At 38.9% G+C, this 15,382-nt stretch overlaps 1 protein-coding gene across 1 annotated transcript; it reads left to right on the top strand.

Moving 5' to 3' along the window:
- The first annotated feature begins 662 nt into the window (after positions 1–662).
- LOC118838020 (stromelysin-1-like) lies at positions 663–14,451 on the top strand. The gene is made up of 10 exons (XM_036745221.1): positions 663–764; positions 1,667–1,911; positions 2,016–2,164; positions 3,141–3,266; positions 5,674–5,838; positions 6,344–6,494; positions 8,398–8,535; positions 9,872–10,027; positions 13,157–13,260; positions 14,351–14,451. The coding sequence occupies exons 1-10, from the start codon at positions 663–665 to the stop codon at positions 14,449–14,451; spliced, it is 1,437 nt and encodes a 478-aa protein (XP_036601116.1).
- Positions 14,452–15,382: the final 931 nt, after the last annotated feature.

Here is a 15,382-nt window from a genome sequence, read left to right on the forward strand (position 1 = left end):
TTTCCTCTTCTATTCAATTTAATTTCTACTAATATACTCTGTTATATGCCAAGCACTGTGCTAGGAACTGCCATAAAAAGATAAAAGAATAAAATTATCCCTTCCCTCAAGGAGCCTACATTCTGCTAGGGCTTTTATTTTACTTATTTGTGTGTACATACTTGCATTAGGAATTAAAATGAACTGCCTTGTTTCAAAAAAAAATCTAGACCATTTTGAATTTTTACAAAGTCATCGTCCTCCCCACATGAAATACACATACACGCACACACGCACACGCACACGCACACACACACACACACACACACACACACACGTACTCACTTCTCTACTAGAGAGTCTAACGTAATTATTATTTCCAGATACAGATATTGGAGTTTTCCTTCACAAGAGCACAGGAAACATTTCCTGCATCTTAATCACACCTCAGAGTTGCAAAATTGGAAAGCTGAGAGAAATTAGGGGGGAAAAAACCCTGTGTCACTCTTTTTTATTTACTTTGGGGGGATGATTTCTGCTGCTGCTCAGCTGTGACTCAAACCAGTGGGTCATGTCAACCAAATACCAGGGAGGATTATATAAGTGCAGCCACCGAGGCATGCAGCAAAGAGAGTTGGCAGAACCTGACAAGCTTTGCTAATAGACCAACATTGAAGATCACGATGAAGAGTCTTCCAGTTCTCCTGTTATATCTGGCATTTTCTGCAGCCTACCCTCTGAACCCAGCAGCCATAGCTGGAAAGCTCAGTATGGATCGTGTCCAGGTAATGTAGGAAGCTGGGCTTCACTTCCCCAGGGCAGGCAGGCAGGCAGGCAAGCAGTTGGAGAAGTGATCTTTGCCTCCTGTTATTTTTGAATGAACTTAAATGATTTGAATGAAGGGCAGTATCGAGGCATATTTAAGATTCAAAAGACTATAGTTTAAAATAAATAGGAAGGAAGCATTCTCTTTATGCCACTCTTGGCAAAGACAAAAGTCTTATGCAGACAGTGGTTCATCTTGGTACTCTCCATGGAGAGGTCTATACTACTAAAGGGATGTGGAAAATTGAGGGAGTTGTCTAGATAAACTCACCTGAAAGTCACACAATTAAATCAAAAGTGCTCTTTTTCTTTATCTGTATAATACACTTTTCTTTGTGTATTACCACCACTCACTGTGAAGTTTAAAAGTTAGTTATGAAAGAAAAATCAACTATGAAGATGAATGGTTAATTGAAGAATAAAGTGAAAGTATATATAATCAATTCACTTTTCTTTTGAAAAGCTAGAGGAATACTTCAAATGGGCTGAGACATGAGCAATAGAATAACATTATTTCTTCCATACTAACATATTTTATTACTATCTTTTTATCGTTCAAACCTGTGACTTCATTCATGTAAGAATTTCTAGTGTGAAAATTATCTTCATTGATATAAACTGGCAATTCATCTATAATTTATAGTTTTAGAGAGGCACTGAAGCACTGAGAAATTAAGTGGCTTATCCTTGGTTAAACAGCCAGTATGTGCCAGGGGCAGTATTTGAATTCAAGTCTTCCTGACTCCAAGGCTGGCATTCTATCCACTATGCTATACCATTTCTTCTGATTATTATTAATAGTAATAATAGGTAAAAAAAAATCTTAGGAGTGACTAAATAATTATGTTTGTTATCCCACTAGAAATACCTGGAAGACTTCTACAATCTTGAAAAAAATGTGAAGCAGTTTGTTCGTAGGAAGGACAGTAGCCCTGTTGTTGCAAAAATCCAAGAGATGCAAAGGTTCTTAGGCTTGCAGGTGACTGGGAATTTGGATGATGACACTATGGAGATGATGAAGAAGCCCAGATGTGGATTTCCTGATGTTTCCTCTTTTGGTTTCTTCCCCTATAGGCAAAAATGGAGAAAGAATGAGGTTACATACAGGTAATGCTTGATGCAGAGGTTTCTTGGAGTCTTAACTTCGTCATTTATTTCTGATATGAAAAATAATGATCGTGGATTAATTTTCTTTCAATTCTTTAATAAAGGATTGTGAACTACACAAATGATATGAAACAAGCTGATGTAGACGCTGCCATAGAGAGAGCTCTGAAAGTCTGGAGTGATGTTATTCCCCTCACATTCACCAGGCTCAGGGAAGGAGAGGCTGACATAATGATCTCTTTTGCTGTCGAAGGTAAAAACCAAAGTTCTCCTCCACTCTCTCTTTCCTCCATTCCTCTGCCCTCTTTCCACAGTGGAAAGAATGCTGCTTTTCACAGGAGAAGGTTTAGATTTAAATTCTTGGACCTGCCAATTATTATGTGTATGATCTGAAGCAAGTCACTTCAATTCTCTGGGAATCAGTTTCCTCGTCTGTAAAATGAGGGGGTTAGATTAGACCTAATTCAACAACTAGTAGACAGCATAGTGAAATGGGAAGCTCACTAGGTCTGGAGTAAAGGGAACAGGGCTCAGATTCTGCCTCTGATGCTTCCTGTGTGATCTCGGGCAAGTTACTTATCCTTGCTAGGTCTCAGTTTCTTCATCTATTAAAAATGGTAGGGTGGGGGAGGGGTTGGACTAGATGGTCCCTGAGGTCTCTTCTAGTGAAACAATCTAGGATTTTATGATCAATTCAATAAGCACTTATATTTAATGCCTGCCATGGACTTCACAATGGGGTAGGTACTGGAGAAGCAAGGTCAAAAATAGAACAGTATGCCCTTACTTCCATACTTCCATAGCTTCCATACTACCGATTGGAACGTAGACAGATAAGTAAATGCAAAATACATCCAATAGGAATATAAAGTCATTTATGTTGGGGTTGGGAACTAGAAATGCCTCTTCTTGGAGGTGGTATGTAAACTGAGTTTTGAAGATAGGACTTTTAAAGTCCTTTTTAGCTTTAAATCTACGATCCTATGAACCCATGCCAGCCTGAAAAATAGCCCCACTTAAAAAAAAATCAAGTAGAAATGAATCTTAACTTTGTGTATTTCATTTGGGGTGGGGAGGTGGGGCAGAGGGATTTGCCAGAAGAGCGTAAGCTAGTTAAGAAGCAAGTAGCTATGTGTTCTAACCAATATGACATAATTGTTTCCAAGGCTTCTGAAGGCAAAAACACTACTTCTCAAAAAAAAAAAATGTGGTTTTTTTTTTTCTGTTAGATCATGGAGATTTCCTACCCTTTGATGGACCAGGGGGAGTCTTGGGTCATGCCTATCCACCTGGGCCTAAAATTAACGGAGATGTTCACCTGGATGATGATGAAACATGGACAGAAGATAAGAGTGGTAGGTTAAAATCACCTCAAGGTGACTTTTAATAAAAATGAAGATTAATTGGAATGCACTGGAAATGGAACGACCTTGTTAATTGAATTTTAGGAGTTGGTTAGAAAATCCTTTTTGTTTTGTATCATAGTTGTTGAAAAGTTTTCTAAAAGGCATTAATCAACCTTTCTGCTTTAGTAAATACAGTACAGTGAGCATAGTCAAAACTTTATCTAATGATTCAGAATCTGAACCTGGTTTTAGATCCAAGATTTGACTCTATGTGACTTTGGGCAAGTTTTTTAAAGTCTCTAGGACTCAGTTTCTTCATCTGGAAATTGGGCATATTGGACTAGATGCTTTCTAGCCCTATATCTATGATCTCATCAACTTGAAGATTATAACTTTCAGTGGCAATTTCTAGAGTATTATAGATGTAGACGGTATAATATAATAAAGTGAATCTTGCTTACCTAAAGGTATAGCTAGGAGGTTATTCTTTTGACTAAACGCCTGGTTGGAGGGATTTGGTGAGAATTCCACTTAGTGGAATTTTGTTTAATTGAGATTTCACTATATCTAAGCTCAGGCACTCTTTCATGGTATCTTTGGGATATTCCAGTTCCAAAATATGGTATCCATGCTTCAATGTTCATATTCTTTTACTCATTCATATATGTCTCAGAGCACTCTTGTAAGGCCAAAAATGAACCATATGCTAAGTCTTCACTAATAATGCAGATGGTTATTGTGATAGAAATGAAAATGGAAGTATACATTTTATTGAGAGAATGACATTGAAGTGGATACTTAACAAAAACTTTTAGACTAGATTGGGTCAGCTGCCCCTAGAAAGGGCAAAGGGCCATCTGGATCAAGATTGGAGCTTCCATTTTGGCCATGAATAGCATGAACTCAACAGCTGAACATAAATAAAATTTTACCCCAAGCAAGATCTCAGTGTAGAAGTCACTACTACTGTTTGCAACACATTATTGCTTGGTGTTTTTTTTAAGTTACAACTGTTTCTTATATAACATTGATTTATTATTTGAAGTAACATCCAAGAAAGTTGTATGGGTCACTAAGAGGCTGACTTGCTCAGGGTCATGAGTCATTTTTCAGTCCTGTCAGACTCCTTTAGACCCCATTTGGGGTTTTCTTAGCAAAGACACTGGAGTGATTTGCCATTACCTTCTCCAGCTCATTTTACAGATGAGGAAACTGAGCCAAACAGGACTATGTGACTTGCCCAGGGTCACACAGCTAGTAAGAGTCCGAGGCCAGATTTGAACTTGCGAAGAGGAATCTTTTTGACTCTAGGCCCAGCACTCTATCCACCACACCACCTACCCCCTTGCTTAGAGTCACACAGCTAGGTACATGCCTGAAACCAATTCTCTTGAATCCAAGGCTGATCCTTTATCTGTTGATTTTGAATATATTACTTAGACTACAAAGAAAGACTGAACAAGATGTTTGTGCGATAGTCAACTACTTTTGAGAAATGATTGATAGATATGCTAGGAATATTTTATCTTACTTTTTAAAAAAATGATGTATTGCTTTTAATCTTTACCTGCAACCCCAATAATACCAAGTAAAGTCATAAATCATGATTTCCTCAGCATTGGGAATTCCTGTTAGCCCCATTTTCTATGACTTAGTAGAGAAGCCCTGGGGCCTGAGGCACTGCAAGGTAAACTCACTTGAGCAGGATCACACAATCGATAACTGTCAGAGGGGGAGTCTGAAGCCAGGTTTTCCTGATCCCAAGTCCAATGTTCTATCCACTCCTCCATGCTGCCTTTGAACAAGTGTTTGATAATAGCGATGGAGAGGAAAGTAGGCAAGCCTCCCAGAGGCTAGCATAATGCCCTGTACATATCTGGCTCTCAGAAAGAAATTATTGGTAGGATAGAAAATAGCAAGAGTTTGGCCACCCAAAAACCTCAAAGTAGAATAAAAAGCTGTGATTCATTGGCATTGAAACTGCGGTTGGCTTATGCCACCTTTAAATAGTGTCTATTTTTAAAATTTTAGCTCCTGTGATGATATATCATTAAAATTCTATATTATTCTACCAATTAAAAATAATAAAAATACTTTTCTAGAGTAGGGTTTGTTCAGTGTGCATCCCAATACCACCGAGGAAAAAGACAAGTCTCCAACTTCATTTATCATTGGGAGGACATACTGAGTCCTTCTCTTTCACAGGTCCTCATTCTTCTTGGTTAATAAGAAATACTTTCTTTAACCCTGGATATATTGATCAATTTCCTTTAAGGAGATTCTACTAACAATTTTTTTTGTTAGATTTCTACCTAGGGGTAGGGCTCTGCTCAGTTTGATGATAGTTACAGTATACATGTTTACTGTTTGGATAATTCGAAGACTTGGTCACTGAAAACTGATGATTTCTCACCAGGAGTCAACTTATTCCTTGCTGCTGCTCATGAATTTGGCCATTCCCTGGGTCTCGTTCATTCTAGTGATACCAAAGCTCTGATGTACCCACTCTACAACACAAATACAGACCTCACCAAGTTCCACCTTTCTCAGGATGATATTGATGGCATTCAATCTCTCTATGGTGAGTGCAAAAATGAGTTCAGTTCTTTCTAAGGGGTTCTTAAATTTAACTCTCTGTTTGTCTGTCTGCCTGTCTATCAACAAGCATTTATTATAGTCTTACTATGTGCCAGGCACTACACTAAGTGCTGGAATTACAAAGAAAAAAAATAGTCCCTGCCCTCAAGGAGTTTACATTCTAACAGGGAAGACAGCATATATGAATCAGTACATACAAGAAAAATATAACATACATGGTAGTCTTAGAGGGGAAAGCACTATAAGCTGTGGGGACCAGCAAAGACCACCTAGAGGAGGTGAGAACGCATGAGTTGAATCTTAAAGGAAGCTATATATTCTAAGAAGTAGAGATAAGGAATCCTGGGGAAAATGTAACTGTGATGAAATGTGTGTAAGCTAAACACACTGCAAATGTATTGAAAGTATGAACCTTCAAGGAAGCACTGAATGTCTCTGCATTTTAGCACCCCCATTCACTTCCTTTTCCCCCCAAATTTTCCCTCTAGGATACCCACCAAGTTCTCCTGATGATCCGGTACCACCCACCAAATCTACAGAACAAGAGAAGCCTGAAAAGAACCCAGCAACTTGTGACCCAAACATGTCCTTTGATGCAGTGAGCACTCTTCGGGGAGAAATGTTGTTCTTCAAAGACAAGTAAGAGCAGATGAAACTTTTCCCTCCCCCTAGTTCTTAGAATTGTTGAACTAAGAAAAGAAAAACAAAACCAAATCTGAACCCTAATTTCTAAACATTCAGTACCAGAAATTTTCCTTTAGGCTGTCAACAAATCCAGATCTGGTCTACATTCCCTAGACAGTCTTTGTCTTTCTAAATGATGAAATTCATGTTTGCAGACTTGAACGTGATGGATGTTGGCTCAAGATAGCTGCCTCCAGGGTCATGAATCAGAGAACTGATAGGAATTAGAAGAGGAAGGAACCCTAGAGGCCTGTTTTGTCAAAACCCTTCATTTTATAGATGTCAAGTGACTTGTCTGAGGTCCCAGGATCCTTGAGAAGCAGTATGGTGCAATCAAGAGTACCATTTTATGACTCAAAGGATATAGGATCCCAGCTCTGCTGCTTATGATTTTATTTTTTAAAAAATCTCAAATGAATCACTTATGAAAAATTCTCCCCTGTTGTCCAACCCAGTAACACTGTCCTAGAAGGCAACATAATGTAGTGTAATAAGCCCTAGCCCCAGAATCAGAAGACCACAAGGAATCTGTGGTCTACAGTAGTGTTAAACTCAAATAGAAACAGATCCCCAAGGATAGCTTGTTGACTTAGAAAACCACAAATCAATACTAGCTATGTCTTATTGTATTTTTATGTATTTTGTTAAACATTTCCTGATTACATTTTAATCTGGTTCAGGCCCCATTCAGGAATGTTGCCTGCCACATTCATGTGAGGTTGGTACTTCTGGTCTAGCAGAAGAGCACTGGATTTGGAGTCGGAAGATCTGGGTTCAAATGCCAGCTCTGCTATTTATTATCATTGTGACTTTGGGAGAGTCAGTTTATTCCTTGGCCTCGGTTTCTTCATCTGGAAAATGAAGGCATTTTATTAGATGATATCTAAGTTGCTTCTAGCTCTCAATCTTATGAATCTTAGGATTCATGACACTTGGAGGGTCACCTCCACACCTCTATGAAGCACTTGGGTGACGGTTCTGCTCCTGCAAAATGGGGGGCAATGTCATTTGTTAGCCATTGAAGATTCTTAAAGAATAGTGAAGGTAGAGTGTGCCACAGTAGAAAACTTATCGGGTTTTGCATTGGGAATCAGAAGGCCTGGGCCTAGCTCTGGGCTCTAAGACTATTTGTTTGACCTTCAACAGTCTGGGCCTCAGTCTTTGCCCTTGTTGGCGTCATACTAACTGATCCCAAAGGATTCTCCCGGTTCTAAATCCCATGATCCTAAATAGCAGAGCTGGAATTTGAACCTATGTCCTCTGGCCCCAAGAACAGCACAGCTGTCTTGCCACTAGAGTTTTATTCAGAGACGTTGATTTTTTCTGAGTAATCTAGAGACAGGTAGTGACACTTGTAAAACTGTCCAAAGGATTGCTCTGTGGCTGACATTTTAAAACACATCCTGCCAATAAATCAACATGTAGCCATATTTACCTTCCACAGGTCAGATACAAGGTGTGCACAGCCCATAACCCTACGGAGGGCAGCCCACTGCAGGTTCTTAAAGTAGATTAAGAGTGGATTACAGAGAGGCTGGATAGAGAGACTCCACACAGTTGTTTGGCCTCCACGTTTCTCCTGGAACACAGGGCCGCATATGTTTCCGAGGGTTGTCCTAGACGAGCTGTTGCCACTGTTGATCAACACTTCTCCAAACTACTGTAGGCACAGCACAGATAGTGTGAGGACTGGTCAGTGTATGAAGGCTCTTCTTCTGACCATCCAATAGGAGAGCCCTCCCTCTCCATACCCTCACTCTCCACCTCCCCTCTCCCAGAGAAGGTAGCTGATGATCTCTCAAATATCTAACACTAACGGGACACTTGATGTATGGAATTCTTTTAAAACTGGTTTCAGGTACTTTTGGCGTAAGTCTATCAACAGTATAGAGCCGACTCTCTATTTGCTATCTGCCTTTTGGCCCTCTCTTCCATCGGGTTTTGATGCTGCCTATGAACTCACTACCCAGGATATGGTTTTTGTTTTTAAAGGTAAGTATTGGACAATCATTTCTTTAACTAATTGGGGTAAACCTAACAAGACTTGGATTTTTCTTACTTTATCAAATCATTTTTATCCATTGGTACATAACATAGCAGTTCTAATGCCTAAATGATGTGGAAGATCACAAATTATAGGATTGAGGAGTGGAAAGGATCTTAAATCAAACTCCACTTTTCTGAAAACTGAGGCCTGGGCACGGTAAGTGACTTGCCCTACTCCAGGTCCTCTGAATGCCTTTTGCTTCTCTATGAAAAACATTCTTTCCTGAGAATTAAAGGGAAACACAATATCTGCCAGAACATGATTTAAATATCACTTCTTGAAGTTGTTATTTTTTTAAAGAATCCCTTCTCACTTTAAATCTCAAAATTGCCCTTCTTTGCTTAAGCATGTGACATAATTGATTACAAATTCATTTAATAAAATACCCACTAAGGCAGGTATGTAGTGTAGTAGATAGAGTGCTATGCTTGGAGTCGAGAAGACCCAAATTCAGAGCTGGCCTCTGGAACTGCTTATTAGTCATGTGACCTTGGGCAAGTCACCTAACTTCTGTTCCCCTCCATTTCCTCAACTATAGAATGGAGATAGTAATAATAATACCTGGTGAGTGGTGGTGAGGAGGATTGATTTGTAAAGTACTAAGCACTGGGTCTGGTATATTTTGCTGTTGTTCAGTTGTATCCAACTCTCTGTGACCCCACTTGGGGTTTTCTTGGCAAAGATACTGGAGTGGTTTCCCATGTCCTTCTCCAGGCCATTTTACAGATGAGGAAACTGAGGCAAACAGGGTTAAATGATTTGTCCAGGTTCACACAGCTAGTAAGTATCTGAGGCTGGATTTAAATTCACAGAGATGAGTCATCCTGACTTCAGGCCCAGCACTCTAAGCCCTGCATATACAGTAGACTTCGTTCGTATAAACGTTAGCTATTATTATTAGTGTTAAATATTATTTTCAAATTTCATACAAAGGCTTGGGGTTTTTTTTAGCCACTGTAAAACCATAACATTTCATGACACTTAAGGCTTGTCAGGCTTTCACATACATGATTTTATTTGATCTCCAAAACAAGAATAGGGATAAGTATGACCATCCCTATTTCACAGATGAGGAAACTGAGATATGTAGAGATCAAAATGACTCAAACAAAATTACCCAGCCACTCAGGGGCAGACCGAGGATTAACCCACAGGTCTCCTGAATCAATTTTTTTTTGCTTCTCTATGATATTTCTTCATCAGAATGTACTTCTAAAATGAAATAATAATAAAGAACTTTGACCTCTCTCACTCAAAGTTCCTATTGATTTTTCTTCATAGAAAGCAAGTTCTGGGCTGTCAGAGGAAATGACATCCAGCCAGGTTATCCAAGAGATATCTATACTCTGGGTTTTCCACGAACCGTAAAGAAGATTGATGCAGCATTCTTCCACAAAGAAAAACAGAAAACTTATTTCTTTGTGAATGACATTTACTGGAGGTAAGACACAACTTGAAGCCATTTCTATCAAGTTTAAAAAGGTACACTATTATTTTTCCCCCAGTCCTTCAATGAAGTCCTATCCTGATACCTCATTATGGTGTAGAAATGGTTCTAGGTTCCCAAAGGTTGCGACAGTGAAGCTGAACTCTGGAATATCTTAGTGAACAGCGGCCTCCATTATGAACCTGTACACTCTCCGAGTACCAGCATAGCTAAGTTAGAGAGATTCATATCCAATTTGGCCATTGAGTGATGATTTTCATTCATCTATCTATCTATCTATCTATCTATCTATCTATCTATCTATCTATCTACCTATCTATCTATCTGTCTGTCTATCTATCTATCTGTCTGTCTGTCTGTCTGTCTATTTATCTTACAACAGCTTTCAAAGGTAGTCTACCAGGTAGTATTACAAAGGCAAGGAGAGATTCCTTCACCAATGAAATTACAAATCCTTGAATTACTGAAGAGTTATTTTTAAAGTGACATATTGGAATCCTAAGGTACTCCAAGAAATTTTTCTTTACCTAATCAATCAATCAATGTGCCAGGCATTGTGCTAAGTGTTGGGGATACAAAAAGAGGTAAAAGACAGGCCATGCCCTCAAGAATCTTACAATTGTATGGAGGAGGAAGGCAGACAGCATTCAAACAAATGTATACAAAACAAACTGTATGCAGAAAAAATGGTAAAAAGCATAGAATCTCCTTGGAGATCTAAAAGGGTAGCTAGGAGGCATAGTGGTGAGTGCAAATCTGGCCTTAGACACCTGTTAGCTATGTGACCCTGGGCAAGTCACTTAACCCTATTTGCCTCAGTTTTCTCCTCTGTGAAATGAGCTAGAGAAGGAAATGGTAAACCATTCCAGTATCTTTGCCAAGGAAACCCCGAATGGAGTCACAAAGAGTCGGTCATGACTGAAATGACTAAACAGGAAAACAGGGGATCTAGCCAATCAAGTGTAAGCTTTTACTTTATAAGTAAAACCTTGAATTCATCATCAAAAATTCTTATGCTTCCGTGATGCACTGTTCTTGTCTAGCTTCTGTATGGAATAGATATATTTCACACATGCCTACTTGTGCCTAGCCTGGAATTCCCTCCTTTTTTCTTCTTTCCTTTCAAAACTATGCTCCTTCTTCAAGTCTGCCTCCACAATCCCCACCATGCCTTTCTAGATCGTGATAGATCTCCCTCTCCTTTAAACTACTACTGTACTGATAGTCCCCACCACTCAATTTAGCACTTGATTCTATACTGATTTTTACTGCCCACACTTAATGTGTATGTGTTTCTCTCCCCAATTAGACAATAGTGTCCTAGAGGGAAAGAAATATGTCTTATCCATCTGTATCTGAAGCTGTCTACCCCAGGGCTGAGCACATAGCCACTGCTCAGTGAATACTCTTTTCAAAATCTGATTAATTGAAGGGACAAAGCCAAAGTAAATAAAGTGCTTTACATAAACATTTATATTTATCATCATTGACAGCCTCTGAGAAAGACAGGAAATAATGGGCCTTATTCCACAATGAAGAAAGCTGAGGAAGGTAATGGGGGCCAGTGGCTAAATAACTGTTTTGTTCACTTAAAAGACATCGTGGCAGACCTATTAAGGATTAGTCAATGGGCCCAAGGTGCATTTACTGTGCTTATCCTCCCCGGCTAGCACTGCTTCCCCAGCACTTAACCCAAGCCCTTTTTATTTTGGTCTATGACTTTCATAGGAAATACATAGAAAGGTAAGTGGATAGCAGAGGTAAATCATACATTTTCTCCTGATACATCACCAATTATTATAAGTAGATTTATTTCCCTTTTATAATGAAGATGGTTTCCTCCATTCTTTGCTTCACATTGTATGAGGATGTGGTAGAATTGCCATGTAGATTTATTTGAGACAAGTGCCCTTTCTTGGCCCAGAGTAGGAATTAATGTCTAGACTGTTACCTACCAGCAATTTTGCTGATATACAATATCCCTGGCCCAGGCTGGTGCCATCCGTATATTTATTGTTTGGTACAAGAATTGTCGATTGACAGCTCAGCTAGTAACTGAACAGACAAAGGGGTGCAAAAGAATAATACATTTGTCTTCCTTCTCCCTCTCTCTGATGATTCCAAACACACACACACACACACACACACACACACACACACATTCTAGGCAACAGTCTAAGTTTGTAAAATATGTCTTGCTATCCCCAGAAATTCCCTGGCAAGAGGAGATACAACTCTTCTCAGACTGCCACACTCTTCACCTGGCAGATTTATGTTGATGGGGAAAGGTAGAGAGAACTGAGTACTCCCAAGGGCAACTCGAAAATCCCTGAATGGGGCAATGCCCTGAAATGCTCATTTTTAACAGCATACTTATCACATCTTCCTTAAAAGAAGCTGTATAATCATGATCCAGTCCAGGACTATACTTTTGTTTCTTTCTCTTAAAATTGTTTTTCCCCCACCACCCCACCGCCAATCCGGAACTGCCTGTTGTTTCTAGCAGTTGGGGAAGGTTGACTGAAGGTGGGGAGATGATGGTATTTGTTAGGGCTTTGGGTAGAGACCCATAGGCAGGATGCAACAATTGCTTTAAATATCCATTTAGAAACCTTAAGTGTACTGTGTAAATACCATTTTCAGGGATAAACTTGCAAATCTAAGAAAGTCACATAGGACAAATAAAATATTTTGGAGTCTAAAAATATTTGACATTTCTTTTCAAGACTGTTAAACATTTAGCAAGGATGACCCACCAAGCCATTGGCAGGGCTAAAATGTCAACCCAGTCATTTGTGAACTGAACATTAAAAGAAAAGAGTCTGTCTTCAGAGGCTACATTGGATACCTATTCAGGAAAAATTAAAACTGAAGCATACAGTAAAAGACTGCTAGAAACAGACCTGGAAAAAGCTTCAAATGTTTGACTTCTTACCCGGTAATGTAAATAAATGCAGCAGAATGCACTGGCCTACACTACTAGGATGTGTCTTCAGCCTCAATAGGATGATCAATCAATCAGTCAATAGATATTGATTAGTAAGGGATACAGAAACCAGATCGAACCATCCCCTGCCTTTGAGGACCTTACATTCTAAGCTTTGTTCATTTTGTTTTGATTAGGTATGATGAAAAGAGCCACTCCATGGACCATGGTTTTCCCAGACAGATAGCAACCGACTTTCCAGGAGTTGACCAGAAGATCGATGCTGTTTTTGAATCATTTGGTAAGATATTATAGATTTCAACAAAAACAAAGCATGTGTATTATTACAAGGGGAGGATTTTAAGTATTTCCTACCTGATTCAACTTCTGGCACTTTCTGCAAATTTAAGATGTGGTAGAAAATTAAAGCAATTAGATAATAATTCAGACCCTTTTCTCCAACTTTTCTCCCCATCTCCTCCCAACAACTTTGACGCAGTTAAGTTTCTACTTGAGACAGTAGTAGTGGGGGTATGGTATAGTCTTAATTATGCTGATAATTGTAACAGTTTTAAACTTCATTTTGCATGCAGACAAAAAATATATTGCATTCTCACTAACTCACATGCTGAATTGCTATATTTTTAATTCTTTTGTGAGTATACAAATACAGGAAAGTCTTCATTATAGTGACTCTTTGAAAACAAAAAAGGAACCCTGAAAGATCAACTAGGTGGTGTAGTGGATAGCGTACTGGGCCTGGAATCGGGGAGACCTGAATTCAAAACCAGTCTTAGATACACACTGCCTGGGTGACTCTGAGCAAGTCACTGAACTTTTGTTTGTCTTAGTTTCTTCATCTTTAAAATGAGAATATTAGCAGTACCTGTCTCACATGGTTGTGGTGAGGATTAAATGAAATAATATTTGTAAAGTGCTTGGCACAGTGACTAGCACATAGTAGGTACTTAAAGATGCTTATTCCCTTCCCTTGCATGGAATTTTCCAAGAGAAGAGCAAAATGGACTTGGAATCAGGAAATTTGAGTTTAAATACAGTCCTGATGCTTAGCAATCGTGTGATCTTGAACAAGAGACTTAATGTCTCTGGATTTTTGTCTCCTCATTTGTACCATGAGAGAAGATACTAGATTAGATTATTTCTAAAATCTGTTCTAGCTCTAATTTCTGGTTTAATAATTCAATTCAACACAAAGTTATCAGAAGGACTGAGACAGATATCCTCTTTGAGCATTAGGAGAAAGGGAAGCAAAGAGAGAAAAATTCCAGTTTAAATTTTGAGAAAATAATGTCTGATTCTGGGTTATGTATATTCTCTTAGTTTTTGTTTGTTAGAAAAAAACTAATTGTTTCCCTTGCTTTTACTTCCAGGGTTCTTCTATTTCTTCAGTGGATCCTCCCAGATTGAATTTGATCCTAATGCTAAGATGGTGACCAGAACCCTGAAGAGCAACAGCTGGTTTAACTGTTAAGAGAGAGAGTCATCAGATGGGGGCATTGTCAAAGCAAATGGACTAAATTCTTCACTAAAACCATTGAGAATGAAAATGGTTCATTTTCTGATGAATGTGCAAGGACAGGGGAGAATACACGCCTGATATGTGTGCCTTAAAAGTGTGTTAATTTATTGTGTCCCATCAAATCAGGCCACATATCTCCCTCTTTTGTTCCTTTACTAAGTTTCTGCTGATGCAGAGGAAAACACTCATGTGCAATAGACAGGAGAATGTACCTTAATAAGTTATTATTTATTATTCAATAAAGATTTGTGCATATAATTTACTTTCATTGGTTCAAAAATCAATCATTTCACAGAACTGCGAAACTTCAGATTTGGAAGGGACCTCAGAGGCTTTTTAGGCCAAAACATACCTAGAAAGTGATCCTGGTCTACAAGATATCTTCAAACAGCCACCAAGCCTTTGCCTATAGACCTCTAGTCAGTGAGCCTACTACCTTCCAAAGAAGCCCATTCCATTTTTGGATAGTACTAACTGATAGGATATTATGAAGGTAGAAGACAATAGCTGATTATATTTAATATGTATATGATGGTTTAAGATTTGCAAAGCACTTTACATATGTTGGGCAGATAGGTGCCACATTGGGTAGAGTGCCAGGCCTAGAGTCAGGAAGACATCTTCTTGAGTTCAAATCTGGTTTCAGACACTAGCTGTGTGACCATGGGCAAGTCACTTAACTCTGTCTATCTCAGTTTCCTCATCTATAAAATGAGCTGGAGAAGGAGATGGCAAACCACTCTGGTATCTTTGCCAAGAAAACCCCAAATGGGATCATGAAGAGTTAAACATGATTGAACAATGACGAAACAACCAACAACAATTACATGTGTTATCTCATCTGATCTTCCCAACAACACTGGAAGTGGGTATTATTATGATC

The sequence above is a fragment of the Trichosurus vulpecula genome, chromosome 2 (genome assembly GCF_011100635.1).
Source record: "Trichosurus vulpecula isolate mTriVul1 chromosome 2, mTriVul1.pri, whole genome shotgun sequence".
Taxonomy (NCBI): Eukaryota; Metazoa; Chordata; class Mammalia; order Diprotodontia; family Phalangeridae; genus Trichosurus; species Trichosurus vulpecula.

Excerpts from the sequence above, each read along its gene's own strand:
- LOC118838020 (XM_036745221.1), top strand. The coding sequence starts at position 663 with ATGAAGAGTCTTCCAGTTCTCCTGTTATATCTGGCATTTTCTGCAGCC. Across the intron at positions 765-1,666 it reads TCAGTATGGATCGTGTCCAG|AAATACCTGGAAGACTTCTA; the intron begins GTAATGTAGGAA and ends TTATCCCACTAG. Across the intron at positions 2,165-3,140 it reads GATCTCTTTTGCTGTCGAAG|ATCATGGAGATTTCCTACCC; the intron begins GTAAAAACCAAA and ends TTTTTCTGTTAG.